The sequence below is a fragment of the Branchiostoma belcheri genome, unplaced genomic scaffold (genome assembly GCF_001625305.1).
Source record: "Branchiostoma belcheri isolate BF01 breed outbred unplaced genomic scaffold, Haploidv18h27 scaffold51, whole genome shotgun sequence".
Taxonomy (NCBI): Eukaryota; Metazoa; Chordata; class Leptocardii; order Amphioxiformes; family Branchiostomatidae; genus Branchiostoma; species Branchiostoma belcheri.
Window position 1 is genome coordinate 1573981 of NW_017804143.1, and position 16610 is coordinate 1590590.

Genomic DNA, 16610 nt, shown 5'->3' on the forward strand with positions numbered 1-16610 from the left:
TTTTCAACTTTTGAACCCCTGGAATAGCAACAAAAGTAGGTCAAGGTCAGGAGAAACTATTGAAGACAATTACTGTATGTTATCCCAGACACACAGGACATGAGAGTAGTGTACGTTGTTACCTGTAGTCCCCAAAATGACAGGAATTTGTGAAGATTCTGGTGAGATGTGACCCAAGCCACATGCATCAGGGGTGGCAAGTGGCTTGGGGTTAATAGGTCAACACATCCCCTGGGGGGAAAGACTGGTGCATTGCCATAGGTGGGGACCAGTTTATTTGGAAGAGCCTTGCAGTTGCCTGAGGCGTGTGCAGTACTATACTGTACAGGGGGCCCGGAAGCCCTTTTCCGTAGAGCGTAATTGGCTGTTTTAATTTGACGTAGAGCGAACAAGGACCGTTCGAATTGAACGTAGAGCGTAATTGACGCATTTTGCGTAGAGCATATTCGCCATTTTAACTTAACGTAAAGCGCTGTAGCTACTTGCAATTTATCGTGAAGCGTAACCGAGAAGTTTCCGAATTCAGCGTAGAGCGTTTTTGGGACCCCCCCTTGCAGGCCCCCTGTACAGTATAGCCTTCTTAGAGTGTTGTAGTGTTTGTGGGTGTTTTTATATAGCAGATGGTTCTAAAAGGATTCTGAGATACAATTCGCATAGTTCTGAGGCTTTTAATTTAAAACATAGGGAGTGGAATGCAAGTACATGTGTATTGCCAGCTGGGACATCTCATAGGGGGTGGTCCATTTCTTGACATGAAGGGAGATGTCAAGTCAAAGTTGTCTTCCAAGAGAAAATCAATTTAGCTTGTACAACTTGGACTATAAGAGTCTATAAGTCTGTCTTGAAGGGTTGTTTTAAAAGGGACTGTCCATTTCGTGTTGCCGGGTGTTTTCCAATGAAGCCTGTGATGCACCTACCCTATGTAAAGCTTTGTCTTCACCCTGGTCTTCACAGTACCAAAATTTCATTTCAGAAGGAAAAATTTAAGAGTATTCATGTTAGAGTTGTTGCTCTGGCAATTGTTTTATTAGTGTGTTGTGTGGCAGGACAGGTATTACATGATTACATGTCAGGCTCTCTCAAGAGTTATAGGTTTGCTTCATCCACATTCTCAGAAATGGGTTTATGAGACAGCATTGGCTGTTTTTATTTGGACTTGAGTCTCGCCATGTTCATTTTTTCATTTTACTGATCAAATCACATCGCGATGTTGTTCATGTACTGTTGTATAGCGAGTATGTGCTGTGGGAAAGACATCATTTACATGCATACAGGAAATACATTAAAGTTAATCATGTTCTTTCTCCCTGTTCCTTTGGTTCTTGTATGTGTAACACAGTCATAGGATATTAGGGGTATTCATTCAAATTGAGAACTTAAAGGAGTAAACAGTTTTATTGTTTTACAGTCTACGCAAATGCTCGGATAAAAGGAAGGGGCCAGGGCTGCTTACCTTTGTGGACCTGCATGCTACTGGATAGGGACCACACTGTTCTTGCTTGCAACAAACTTCCTTGTACCCTTTTGTAACTGGGTGTGTGTGCGCGTGCGTGTCTTGATGTTGTACGTACTACATGTGTACATGGAAATTCAATTTCAAGACTGTTCTCCAATGTGAGTCTTGTACAATCTCACACTGCCAGCTACATGTACATGTAGTTGCTAGCTATATCCTTTTTCAGAAACATCCTCTGGTGGAAGCTACTAGTATTCTGTATCCTCCAGTACAATTATAGATGTTATAGTTATAAGTATCTGATGTTCATGTAAGAAAAGACACATTAACAACACATGACACAGCAGGGAGAAACTAAATTGCTTTATTTTATTCATCTCTTCTGCATTCAAGTTTAAGTCAGCCTCTTTTGCTGACTTCTTGTAGCAGCACCTTTAATTTTTTTTGAGGAGCACTGATCGTCAACAATTTTTCACACAGGCTTAAATTCTCTAATAGAGGGAGTTATGCTGAGGAGGGAGTTCACAGCCCTTGCCACAAATAGAAACCAGCTCTAGCCTCTCGTACATAAAAAAATGCTGCCCTGTTAGAAGTCTGCACAAGAGGCATACCTCCAGATACCCACTTAAATTTGACTATACAAAAATTTGGGGGTTGCTGTTATAAATCGAACAGCACCCAGGCTACTGAATGACTGATGTAAAGGAGATAATGTAGTTGTTCTCTCAAAGCAGAGGCTGGAGAGAGAAGTTGTGACAGCCGGCAGATACACAATCTCTGCCTGGAGAGCAGGACAATATAGTTCTGGCTGGTCTGGCTGGATTAATGGTCGAGTTTTTCAACTTTCCAGTTCTGGCAAAATCTCTCTCTCTCTGGCAAAATCTATCGGGATTCCCCAAGAATTCAAGTGAAAAGCATGAGGGTACTGCGCCTTTTCCCCCAGTCCCCATAATTGCTGCCATTCGAGACAGAGTGGCTGCCGATGTACAGAAATTTCCAAGGACAGTTTGAAATCAAAAGAGCTACATGTATATGTATCTTGTGTTGACATGTCACATGAAGAAAACTATTCTCACTTTGTAGCATAAGATAGAAGGTAGCCAATAAGAGCACACTTGTATACATAGGGTCATGGCTGTGTTCTTCTATTGAGGGTGTTTTTTTAAGTAGAGTAGATGGCAAGCTGTGTAGGCAGCAAATGCTGCTGATGTGGACCAAAAACCTTCTGAGGGGGAATTGGCAACAGAAGTTGCTTAAACAGGTGATGATCTGGGAAATCAAACTTTCAATATGCAAATCATGCACAAACACACCCACACACAACACACCTACCCACAAACACACGTACATCATAACATTGCATACTCACTAACTTATAATTCACACACATGTCCAGAAGCAGACCTCCATGTTTTATGTTTTTTGTGGTGTACTTTGACTTTTGAGATTTGTGAGCAAAGTTTACTTCCAAGACTAGGGTTCTGACTTGAAGACAACAGCAGTCAGCAATAGTTGAGACCAAACAAGAAATGTGCAGAAAAAGAAAATTGTTGGGTATATACTAGTATATGAAATAACTTTGCTAAGTTGATAATCAATTCAAGAAAACTAGCAGTGACCAAGAAGATGAAGTACAATGAAGTATAGATCATTAGATCAAAGTGGCTTTCAAAACAAAATGAAAAATTCTGCAAAGCGAGCATAGGATATACAGTATATCCATGATGGTTGTACATAGAGGTTATTCAGAACCCTTTCCAACTTGCGATATAAGATTGTTTGCTTGATTAGAATCTCCATCAGTGTGTCAATTCACACTATTCTTCCAGATGATGATGTAATGTATCACCGTATGGCTCATACAAGACAGGGGTTGAAGTACGCTATGTGGATGCATGGTGTTGTGTGTGTTCATGGTATTTACATGCTCACATCAGCATTTGCACACTTCCTGATACTGGTTCGTAACACAATCATACTGTTATTCAGGACCATTTAGCACTTCAGACTGTAGGTATCAAGGCAGGTTCCCCCTACATTCACACCTTCCTACTTATAATTCATGGAGGGGGGATAAAAAAAAATGGGTGGGGGGCACATACCATGATTGTGTTCTCTTTCGCCTTTGGGTGAATGTTTTTGACCGTTTGAGCTTTGACCATAAAATATAAGGTTTCAGCAGTTCTCTTGGAAGTGATAGAAAAAAAAAGCATCTATAGAATAAAAACACACCACAATCATTCACACATCCTTTCAACATTTTTAGATATTACAGCATAGACATACACATACATACAGGTATGGATAAATAAAACACAGACATGCAGACACCAAGATTTGGAAAAAAAGTGTTTATTGAAGTATGAGGGTAAGCAGTAGGAAACACTTTATTTAATCAGAAATGTGCTACAGAAGGTATCTACAGAGCAGCCAATATCCAAGATAAAACTGATCGTACATATAATGGTTATATGAAAGTACATGTATAATATCATTAGCATTATACATTTTTAAAGCTTACTGTTAACAAAGACTAACCAAGGTGGCATGAATGAACTAAAAAAAAGGAGTCTCCTAAATTCTTAAGGACTACAGAGAAGTAACACTAGTTAACATTTCACTTTGTTTAACAGCCACTTTATTTGTGCTTCCTTTATAGTGGTTGTAATCCAGAATGTATCTATGAACGGACTGATTTGAACAAGACAATGTATACTAAGTATTGACATACAGACTGGCATGTTTACACTTAGTTTTAGATGTACATGTAGTAGTGGCATTCTACAATTATAATATTATTTTGTTGGGGTAAGTGTGTTTGACAATCACTGTTGATGTATTGTACTTGTATATTTTACGCAATGCAAGAACACTATGAGATGTTAGTATCCTGCTGGTAACATACAAATGTCTACACACACTGCCACATTTTGCCACACTGCCATAGCATGACTTTAATGCTGTTACAATACACAACATTGTACTTATTGCAATCTCAGAGAGCCTACAAAAAAGCAGTTCTATCATATACATGTAGTATTACAGTATTCTTAATGTCAAGCAAGTACAGACATTTGCTTAACTTCTACAGGTTTACATCAATACTATCAAAAGCTACAAAATTACTGCTCAGGTAAAATGAAAAAACAATAAAACGTAACTGAAGCGTTTATTATGTATACAGTACTTAACGACACTGCTATTATAGTAACATGTACAGTTTTCTACACAAAACGTACATTAATTATCCTTAACTGGTCCGCTAACAATTATATAACATTCTAGAAAAGTGCTGACACGTTAATTTTTTTCAGTACCGTCGCTGACCCCCCATCCCCCCTCCTCCCATCGGCCCCGGCCCCCGTGGCATCCCTGGCGGCCCCGCTCCAAGCAAACTGTTCCCCATCCCCCCACCCCCCATCATCTGACCGTGCTGCCCCATCCCAGGGTTCCTACCCATACCCCCACCCCCCATCATCTGGTGGTTCCCCCCTGCCATGCCGTGCTGCTGCCCACCCTGGGGGTACTGCCCCATACCCTGGGGGGACCCGTACTGCGCCCCCATGCCCTGCTGCGCGCCCCCGTACTGCCCCATGTGCGCCGCCGTCTGGTTGGTGTTGGGCGTCTGCGTCTGCTGCGGCCCGGCCTGGCTCAGGTTCTTCAGCAGGTTCGGCCCCGAGTGGATCAGGCTGTCCAGCGCCTTCTGTACCGTCGGGTTGTCGAAGTTGAGACTGCTGGGGGTACTCGTAGCCTGGCTGCTGGGCGGTAGCGTCGGCTGCGCGCGCTGCGCCATCCCGTACTGGTTAACCGCCTGCTGCGGCGTCCCCACGCCCTTCAGATGTCCGGTTGGTTGTACAGAGATGTCTAGCAAGGATGGAGGCTTGCCACCTGCTGGTGATGCAGCGATGGCGGCAGGCTTGGCGGCGGCCTGGGGGTTGGGACCGGCCTGCGAGGCTTGTGCGTTCCCGTCCTGGTTGAGGATACTTAGGATCTTGGCCTGAAGTTCTGCCTGTTGCTGGTGCTGCTGGTTCACCCCCGGGACCGCCCCGGGACCAGCGGAGGGCGGCCCGCCGAGGTTAGACTGGGCCGCGGGGCCGGGCGCTCCGGTAGCTGGGAGAGAAGGAAGGAAAGGTCATGACTTCAGCTGTTCAGCTTCTCTTGTAATTTCTGTAAGAAGTGTTTGCTGATATAGTTGATGAGTACAATGTACTGTTCATGCTTTCAAGTTTTCTGAAACTAACTTTTGCACTTGAAACAACAGTGCCTGGTCAAAAGGAATTAGGAACGAAAGTAATTGCACTGGAGAGATGACCATGAAAATAGCAAATATATACAAAATGGGCATTTTTCTGAGGAATCATGGAATTTAGGGCGTCTGACTCAAAGAAAGGTTACATTTGCAAAGCAAATGCATGATGTTTACCTTCGCATATGGTCTGCTCTGTTAATTCTTACTCAAACACATTCATCTATATGGTCAGACAGGAGCCTAAATCCCTCCTGCTATAAAATTGCCACATGATGTAACTCAAAGTTACATCATGGTGACAAGACGTCTGGTGCAGGTTGCTGACCTTATGTGTTTGGAACGGAAGAAGAAACAGAGCAAAAACAATACGTTTTTCCTTCAGTAAACATAAAAATTATTCACCGGGGGTTTGCTGAGCCCCCGACTGTCCTCCCTGCATCTGTAGCAGCCGGCTGCGGCGGTCCTGCAAATACTCGATCACTCGTCCGATCTCCTCCGCCGTCACCTGTCGTCCGTCCGCCAGCAAATTCAGCAGCTGGGGAATCGTGGGGGCCTGTTCGGCGGCGGCGGTTGCGGCGGGTCCCGCAGACGTCGAGGACGCTCGTTCCGCGGCCTGCCGCTCACGCAGGTCTTGCATGTAACGTTCAAAGTTACGCGCGACCAGTTGCATTGAATCGTCTAGCGGCATGTTCCTGTGTTCTGTTGAAAACGGGCAGAAAGGGCAGAACAAGGTTGAAGGTAACAAGGAGACAAGAATGCCAAGTGAAAATCCGCCACAAAAAATACGGTCTTTCTTTCTTTCTCTCCCGGAAAAGCCTTGTTGGTCCGTCCTGAATGGAAAGTAAACCGGAAAAATATGGTGAGCAAAATGGATGAAAATGCATTCAAGTATCGGTAGTACGTTTACAGAGCTGTTGCTTGGTTCCAGCAAAAATGTGATATCTTTTACAGAAGGAAAATTTACGTAGCATTCTGAATCTGTGTTGCAGAAAATCTTGTCGGCAAAGACTTTGATCACGCTTCAGAAAGTATAACTTTAAACACACGCAGGTAATACCACATTGTAGTGACGAAAACAGATTCTTTTGAGCTAAAATTCAGGGCCCCTTACCTTGCCTTAATAAAAAATGACAATACTGTCAAAATCAGTCTGTGTGCATTGGACAAAGACTGGGTGAAAAGTTCCATTTTCATACTGGTTACAGAAACCAGAGTCTATGTCCAACTCCCAAGTTGTAACTGTGTTGGATAATTTATCTGTTTGCAAAATGGGCTAAGCACTTCGAGAGAAGGGTATGTAGGTAGTGGGGAGGAAAGTGGCGTGAGGACGTTGTCTGGCCGGGCTTTAAAGGGTCATGGATGTGGGGACATCTATGTTGTAACCATGTGGACAACTCTGTTGTGACTTGTGATCGTATGGTACTTGCTGCCCTTCCCTCCAAAAGCAGGCTAAACTGAGGTAAGTGTAAATGGCAATAGGCATGATCCTACATGTATATGATCTGTATCTGGCAAAGATATGACTTTTTTTGGTACTTCAAACCATGCAAAAGGATAGCTTGATTAGCAGTATTTAGGTTGAAGTAGTCTGCAATTATTTGTGTGTGCATGGATTAGCCAGCTACTCCACATTCTTAATACTTGTACAACATTATAACTTATGGAAGAGCAAGTGATGAAAGTTTCCATTTAATTAAATTCAATAGACTTGCTTTTTTAAAACATTGTTTCTATTCTGTATGTGTGTAAACATATGTGTGTCTTAGTAAGTAAGGGGCCCTGAAAATTCTGTGGCTATCGTCAGGTAAAATCATGGTCAACCAAAATGACCACTGGCAGACTGTATGGAGCATGAAACTTGGGGGTGGGGGGATGAGAACAGCTCAGTTATAAACTTGTTTAAATGAGCAGAGATCCGTGGTCAGGTCGTCCAAAATGTTGTCGGAAAACTGGCAAAAATGGAGAAAAAGAAAGAAGTGTTAAACACATTGGACAGAATTGTACACCATCATGTACAGCATTACAACAATGCCACAAATCGCATTATTACACACTGAGACAGTGAACCAGCAATCTTGTTGTTTTAGTGTAAAGGACTAGTTCAGCAAAAAGTTTGCATTATCATGGTTTGGTTACTGCGAACTTCATTGGGTACTGATCCACATTCAACCGAATGCAGACAAAACTCAAATGTTGACTTGTTTAAACTTTAATGAATTGTATGCTAACTGGTTTATTTGAGACGCGAGACTTTTACAACTGTCAGTAACGATGACTTCCATTACACGCTTTTGTAGTTTACGCATCCCTCAATGATACCCCTCACGGGTTTTTAGAGGGTATCCCAGACGAAGACATGCATCAACTTTTGCGACTGCAGCTCCCTTGTGAACGTTTTAGGCTTTTCAGAGTAAAAAAGGACACAATTAATGGCATTGCCACTGACTTGATATGAAAAATTAACCACAGTCTGAGCACTACTTATGCAGAACTTGTATACGCCATGTGCCTTTGAGTTTGAAAAGTTTGAGGCAAGAATGTTTCACTGAGTGGGTTCTGTTACGCGTAAAGGTCAGACTCAGAGAAAGACATTCAAATGCGCAATTCTTAAGTGCAACTGTGTTGCAGAGTTGACACAATGAAATTATAGTACACCGTTTATCAGTTTGTTCTTTGGATTTATTTCATGACATGCTGAGTACTTTTGGCCACGATTTGAAAGATAAAACAAACAAACTGTCCTTTATGTACACGTATTTGATATACTCGCGTGGAGCCCCGCTTTGCAAAATATCATCACAAAGACAGCAAAGGTTAGCTGGTTTAGGTGTAGAATGTTTATTTCATGTGCAGCCATTTGTATCTGCAGTCAACTACTTTGTCCATAGCTTTAGGGAAACTCATATTCTTCTCGCTTTAGACCGAAGGTTTTAAAAAACCTTAATAGCAAACGCAGCAGTGCCTTTAATGATTATTGTCAGCAACGCTATTTTGCGGTAGAAAAAAAATGTCCAAAACATTTGAGCAGAGCGTTTATGTGGTACAAAGAGACCTGGCCATTCAGCCTTTATCATTTATTCCGTATCCTTTGTAAGGGTGCTCCTTGTACTTTACGAGTCCTGAAAATCGTCGCGTTTAGTGTGCCCGCTTCTTTGCAAAGGCATTTGTCAGTCCCAATACTGTGGGACTACGTAACCAGTATCAAGCCTTTTGTTGGCACATTATGTTTCGGCGGCGCATCTGGACAAATGGCTCGTATTTACATGTGGTGCATATGTTCCACAGGTTTCACGCAAGTTGCTTGTCATGTTTAGAAAAGCGAAAAATGGGTCACCATGTAAGGTAACTACTGTAACAGTTGCAGGATCAAAAATTATGGAGCAGTGTTTTTGTAGGGTTTTTAGTCCCGAATCGCGATACATTCTTCAGCAATAAGCTTTATCATTTACCGAAAAGCTAGGCGCAGTTTATATTTTGACATTTTGTATTTAGGAGTTGCACCCACATAAATAGACATAGTCAGATACTACAGCTTTTATCAAATTTATTCCTTTGTCCTGGATGTAGAGAGCATTTGACTGTCATGACATCGCGTGCAGTAAAGACATACCCAAAGCTTTAGTTTCTTTCATTTTTGCATCCTAGGAGGTTAAGCTAAAAGTTAATCCTTTCCAAACCTTTGGGTTTATAGGGCATTGCCCATCTCCATTTCTATAGCCACATAGCTGTGCAAACACTACAGCAGGGGGCTAGTCCACTGGTAACAGGTAGTCTTCCAAAATTAATGATGAATCTTGTTTCATCCAGTGATGACAACACATGGGGTCTCTACACAATTACAGTATAAGAAATTAAAGAATACGGAAAAGACTTACCCTGCACCGTGCACACAAACAAAAACATCTCAAGCAAGAAAGCGAACAGTATCAGATGTCTTTTGATCGAAAGACAACTTTACTTCAGTAAATTTTACTGAGAGAAACTGGTCGGACTTCAGGCATCTTAACATAACAACTAATTAAAAACATGTATACAATAACATAAGTAATATATAAGAAATTAAAGAATAAGGAAAGGACTTACCCTGTGGCGTGCCGTGCAGGATGTTGAGGGTGACGGAGCGATGCATCTCGTGTTGGCTGGTGACGATGACGGCGTACAGGACCCCGCGGCGTGACACGTCGTCGAGCGCCTGAGCGAGAGACACTTGCTCGTTCAGGAAGATCATGTCGGTGAGGAGCCGCAGGTCACGGAGACGACGCTCCACCATCTCAGCATAGTTTCTGTAAGGGACAACATTCTTTATGAAGATTTACCACATTTGTGGAAGGATTGACATAACAGGTGCTTCTTACCTCTTCAAGACCTCGTCAACTCTGAGACCAGACTGTAAGGTTTGAACCACTCACACCGGGAAGGCCCTTACTCTTTTCGAGAAGTGTGGTGGGTTCTTTGCGTGGGGTGTGGCTCTCCCCAAACATGGGACCTTCATTTAACGTCCTATCTGAGGAACTAACCAAAGCTAGGTACTCATTTACACCTGAGTGAAGTGAGGAAAGTTGTGTTAAGTGCTTTCCTCAAGGGTACAAGATCAGTGGCATGTCAGGACTTGAACCCATTAAGTTAACCTACAAAAAAATTGATAACTGATACTGATAAATTTTTAACTTTTAAAATGGACTTTCTAAGCATCAAACCAACCTATGCTGCTAGAAACATGACAAGTTTGATTGATTGGCTTCCTGGTACATGTAATGCAAAGACTTACCTTTGAGCTTTCTGGACAACGATAATCTCACAGTCCAGTGGCCTGTCCTGGGTGAACTCCTCGTAGTAACGCTCGTAAGCACGCAGACGCTCTTCATACTCATCTCTGCGGTAAGGGTCCTCTCTGCTGCGCTCTGTAGGCAAAATCAACACCAACCATTATTACTTACCTCTCAAAAGAGTAGAACCAAGCTCTACTTGCTGTGTCATATGCAATCTTGATGTTACAAGCTTAGAAGCCGAAAGAAGGACAGATTTATGTTATGATTTTGAAGTTCATCCAAGCAAATGCCAGTTTTCACGTGCAAGAATGAATATATCCCTCATCATAATAAAAGCTCAGTTCTAGCTATTTGTCAATTCTGCATAGGATTAGGAAGCAGGCTTTTCAGATAGATAGTCTACATGTACATGTATTGTAGTGTAGTGTAAATACTGTGTATGTACTGCCAAGACTTAAGTTCATGTGGTGCGTAATGATGAACATCAATTAGTGTAATCTATCGAAAAAACACTTTGTATCTCTCCATGCTCCTAAAATCTATTGAATGTTGCAAATTCAGATTGTATGTTGTAACTTTTCTCCTTGAATGAACCTGAAGCTCATCTTACCCATCTACAAAGGACCATCATCATCTAAACAGAAGCATTCTACATCTTACTTATCTACAAAGGAGTATCATCTAATTGCAGGCACACTACGCAAGGCCACGGCACAGGGGGTTAAAAATCACAAGGTATCGCCACTCGCATACCTTCAGGGGCGTCACGGCCAGCTGCGGCGGAGGCCGATACTACGACAAATATCAGAAATATCTAAACAATACGTACTACACTTGGACAATTTAAAAACAGCCATCAAATATCACATCTTCAAATCATCACTACTCTTCACTGTATATTCTTCAAAAAACGAGGGAGTGACTACACCCATGAAGGTAACAAGGATATACTTTCTATCAAAAAAGTGACTGTGCGTGAACATATACATCAGAAATATCCAAAAAGTTTGTACCATACTTGGACAATTTAAAAACATCCACCAAAAAATATCACATCTGGTAATCTTCAAATCACTAGAACACTTCATTGTACATGCTTTGTAAAAATGAGGGAGTGACTACACACCATTTAACAAAGATATACTTCCTTGCAGGAAAGTGACAAGATACTGGTACTGGTACAAGGTATATACAAGTAGAAGGGAGGGTAAAACAGATATACAAACACCTTTGCAAGTTGCCCTGCCAGAAATCACGGTATGTGAAGTTCTTAAGTTCAGAGATAGGAAGTGCAAAGAAACAGTTTATTACAGTGGTGCATTTGAGAAGTTTGATCATTCAGTTTTCCTTGAAACCCAACCGCAGAGAAAGTTCTTGTTCAACATACGTTTACCTAGATCGTCATAGCGACGGTACATCTCTTCGTATCGCTCACGTGCGTAAGGGTCTCTCCTGTCCGCGTACGGGTCGTCGCGTCTGGAGTAACAAAAAGACAAAAACTTCAAGTTTTGCAACAATATCTGCAAACAGGATCAGATAAACAATTCTCAATGATACGTCGGTGAAGGTTAGACATCCAGGTAGTAAGATATGCCTAAAAACAACTACTCAAGCAACTGGATATGATTTTGGAAACGGTCAGACGTTTTTGCATATCAATCAATAGTTCGTGCTTATAAACCTGCAATTCTCCTGCAGTCTCTTACTGAAGAGTGTCACTGACGAATGGTAGTGGATGCTACCTGAAACGTTTGACCGTTTCCAAAATTATATCCAGTTGCTTGAGTAACTGTTTTTTTGGCAATTCTCATTGATGTCATTCATGATGTCATTGGGGCTCAACAACAAGTTCATCACTGATGATCAAAGTAAATATGTGAGAAAGTTGTGAGAAAGAAAACTGTTATGATCATGCTAGGAAAGATGCTGGGTTGTTACAACAAGCATGGCACAAACACAAACACACACACAAAAGTTTGCCTGGACACAATCAACATACATGTACATGTATGGAATGTATTTTGTAGTAGTACTTCTTGGTTGACCTTAACAACAAAATCTTTGGAAAGAAAACAGCATCTGCAAAATTGCCTGTACTGATGATGATGTGATCTGTTATACTGCAAGTCAACACAAAACACACTACATTTCTTGCTGACTGCCTAATGACAGTATTGTACCTCAATTTTCACTCAGAATTTTATACTACTAGTTATGGAAGTGACCAGCATAGTCGACCAGTACTTATCTTAGAATGTGGGATTAAAAGCCATAAAATGGTAGTCTTTTGCAGATAAAAAACTGTTCTAGAGAATTTCAGCTGTGGATATTGTGTATAAAGGCTGCTGTTCGGAAACGTACAAAAAGCTCCCTGGTGGATTAGGAAGGTACTGCAGTGCAGTGTTCTAGCCAGCGCCTGTCCTTCCATCATTGGACAGAATTTTGCTGCTTACGACAGATAAAAATTTTGCCCAATCCGTCATCCTTGATGGACGAAAATTGGTATGTAAAGACAAAGAAAGAGATTTTGAGATGCCAGCAAAAGTTGCCCCTCAAAATTGGAAATTGCGTTACAGGGGGTCAATGCCTCCCTATGGCACACATGACACGATGTTCCTTTAAACAAAATTGAAGTGATGGAAAAATTAGGCTGGCTAAAACACTGTTGTGATGTCTGGATGGAACGTGGATGTGGAGACAGCATGTAGAACCGACCCTACGACACTGTGGACGTGCTCTGCACCTGAAATGTGTGTAGCACTGTGGCAGGGCTGAAACACCTGAGAACTCCTGAAACAAAGGGAAAGCGGTTACCTCTGCTGGGGGGAGTCGCTCAGGACGTCGTAGTTGGCGTTCTTCAGGGCCTGCAGCCGTCTGGGGAGAAATACAGCAAACATGAAGCAAGGAGAAGAGAGGAGAGGAGCAGTTCTGTAGTGTAGGGCTGGACTGGAGGTTGTGGGTTAGAGTCTCATCTCAAACTGGTAACCAGCTTCATCCCAAATACAGCAGACATGAAGCAAGGAGAAGAGAAGCAGTTCTGTAGTGTAGGGGCTTGCTCCTCTGGACTGGAGGTCGTGGGTTCAAGTCCCATCTCAAACTGGTTACCAACTTCATCCCTCACTAGCAGTGTGTTCTACATCAGTGTAATCAACATTCAACATGCTGGACGCACAGGTACATGTATGTGTGTTGGACATTAGCATGTACACTGGACCTTAGCATGCTGAAGGTTCATTAGAAAACAGCCACAAAGAATAGGATAAAGAGATCGATAGAGGAGAATATCGCGGTCTGCATCCCAAGTTAAAACAAGCTGTTAATAACATTGACGACGGGGGAATAAAAACAACATGAGCTTTTAGGCACATCCACAGATTATTGCAAAATTTAGCCCTGTTTACTAGCTTGTAGGACTCAGAACCGGATTTCTTTGCACGAGGGATTAAAGAGGCCATCATCTACATCAGGGCATTACAACCATCCCTCAACAGAGACGGGGGGCATCACAGACGTTCTGCAACCTATGATCCAGTGCTCACGGAGTCACATGTGTTACCTGCGTGACGTCACGGAAGTGGTGGATTGTTCATTCCTTGACAAAGACTGGAGTTGTACAGTCGAAAATTTGGGTGAGTCCAATTTCTTGTGTTGGAAATTACAGTTTAAACTTGCTGCATACTGGCCAACATCCGGAAGTAGGAAGAAGGGAGCTCCCCATTATATCAGTTTTTCTGTGGTCCATTGTGCTACAAAATACATGGCGGAATACAAGGAAGAAGATTCAGACAGAGCAGATTCATAGTTCTTTAGAACTTCGCAGTTACGTCATTGCGAAAGCAGGAGCAGGAAAATGGCGGAGGCCAATTTGTTGACGCTAGGCGCTAGTCGCAACTTCCAACGGCACTCTAAACAAGATGGACTAGCGAACTAAATGTAGCATGTAACATCTGTGTCCATAATATCACAGGGGTCTCCCCAGGCAATGGTGCAACGGCGGTGCGCCACTCCCAAAATTTCTAGCGCCACTCCCAAAATTTTCAAATTAAGGGTCTTCTCTTCGTATTTTCGCGGATAAATAGGCAAAAAACATCGAAATCTTGACGCGAGTGGCGTCTATTTTCCCGTCGGCATTGTTTCTGAAACTTGTGAATGGGCGATAATCGAGTAGTGAATGACCATTTTGCACGACGCTACCGAGAGAATCGCTGTCATTGGTGGAACATCGGGCGCCCCGCTAGCGTTTTTAAGTCATGTAAACAACGCTAATTGTCTGATTGGTTTGTAAAACAAAGCCCTCGACCCCGAAAATAAGTTTATAAAGCCGATGCGTTTACGAACTAGCCGTGGAAAATTCCCTACCGTACCGCACCATAAGCATGTGGCGGCCGCAAAATTCGGTTAACGCAACAGATATGTCTGGGCCAGTATAGCGACATTTCCCATGAAAATAATGCACATTGTTTATTTTTCGCCTGCTGTCGGTTTTTTAGTTCCAAAACGTCTGAAAAAGCAGAAATTTGCTCACAAAACCGGACGGGGGGTGGCGAGTCGCTATCGGCGTGAAGCACATGGCGAGGCCTTTTTAAAAATCGGTAACGCGGAAGAAAAATGCGTGGTCCATTTTAGCGATATTTACCATGAAAATAACGTGTGTGGTTTATTTTCCCTCTGGTGTTAGTTTTTAGGTCCCGAAACCCCTAAAAAAGTAGAAATTTTCCCATAAAACGCACGGCCGAGGGGTGGGAGGGCGGCCGGCACAGAGCTGCATGACCCGTAAAAAGTCAAAGGTCATAGTGCACGCATATTACGCAATCACCCTAAAGCGCCGATTTAGCTAATTTTAGGGCGTTTAGAATTGATAAAATCACATTGATTTTTAGGAAAACAATGGGATGGAAACTAATCAAAACTTTGTGCTGAATAATTTTTTTTTTCTTCATAAGTTTTTTTGTTCAGAATTTTTTTCTTCGGAAGTTTTTTTCTTCAGTAAGTTTTTTCTTCAGTAAGTTTTTTTTCAGAAGTTTTTTTTTCTTCAGAAGTTTTTTTCTTTCAGAAGTTTTTTTCTTTCAGAATTTTTTTCTTCAGAAGTTTTTTTCTTCAGAAGTTTTTTCTTCAGAAGTTTTTTTTTCAGAAGTTTTTTTTTCTTCAGAAGTTTTTTTTCTTCAGAAGTTTTTTTCTTCAGAATTTTTTTTCTTCAGAAGTTTTTTTTCTTCAGAAGTTTTTTTTCTTCAGAATGTTGGTTTTCTTCAGTTTTTTTCCTTCATAAGTTTTTTCTTCAGAAGTTTTTTCTTCAGAAGTTTTTTTTCTTCAGAAGTTTTTTTTCTTCAGAATTTTTTTCCTTCAGAAGTTTTTTCTTCATTTTTTTTTCTTCAGAAGTTTTTTTTCTTCAGAAGTTTTTTCTTTCTTCAGAAGTTTTTTTTTTTCTTCAGAAGTTTTTTCTTCATTTTTTTTTCTTCAGTAAGTTTTTTTTTCTTCAGTAAGTTTTTTTTTTCTTCTAGTAAGTTTTTTTTTCTTCAGTAAGTTTGTTTTCTTTCAGAAGTTTTTTTTCTTCAGAAGTTTTTTTTCTTCAGAAGTTGTTTTTTTCAGAAGTTTTTTTTCTTCAGAATCCAGACTTTGACCAGACTAGACAATGTACCATACCAACTAATTATTATGTTGAAATGGATGTGTATATTTTGTTGTACAAATACTCATTAATGCCCTACATTTGTACTTAATTTGGCTTGATTTTCTATCTCTTTAGTTAGTAAGATTTTTAACTCAACTTGCAGGAGAAGGCTACAAACTGCATTTCAGAAGGGTAAAATGCAACAGCTTCTCCTACGGAGAGGGGCCGGGCCTCTCCCCCCCTCACAGCCGCGCTTAGCGCGGCGTCGGGCACTAATTGCCCTCCAAAAAAAATTTCAGCACCACTCCCCTAAAAATTCCTGGGGAGACCCCTGCATATACCTATTTAAACCCAGTACATGGACTAGAACAGGTTGGGTACAGGTAGACATCTGAAATACCTGCACAGAATTACCACCACTCATAATTTGGAAAGTATGGACCTCTGCTGTATCTGTATCTGTATAGCCGTGCTTCGGCGAAACACACCAGCTTTGCTGGCACGCAGCGTGGCGGCAGCTAGCTATAT

General features: G+C 41.7%; 1 protein-coding gene across 1 annotated transcript in view; it reads right to left on the reverse strand.

The window, feature by feature from the left end:
* Positions 1 to 3798: 3798 nt before the first annotated feature.
* The window catches only part of LOC109480539 (nuclear receptor coactivator 5-like), a 19947-nt gene continuing 7135 nt past the window's right edge, over positions 3799 to 16610 (reverse strand). The window contains exons 6-11 of the mRNA XM_019782760.1: positions 13289 to 13348; positions 11862 to 11950; positions 10474 to 10606; positions 9789 to 9988; positions 6108 to 6404; positions 3799 to 5566 (exon numbers count right to left, since the gene is read on the reverse strand). Of these exons, the coding sequence (XP_019638319.1) occupies positions 4767 to 5566; positions 6108 to 6404; positions 9789 to 9988; positions 10474 to 10606; positions 11862 to 11950; positions 13289 to 13348 (1579 nt within the window). The 3' untranslated portion in view covers positions 3799 to 4766. The remainder of the gene's footprint in view (positions 5567 to 6107; positions 6405 to 9788; positions 9989 to 10473; positions 10607 to 11861; positions 11951 to 13288; positions 13349 to 16610) is intronic.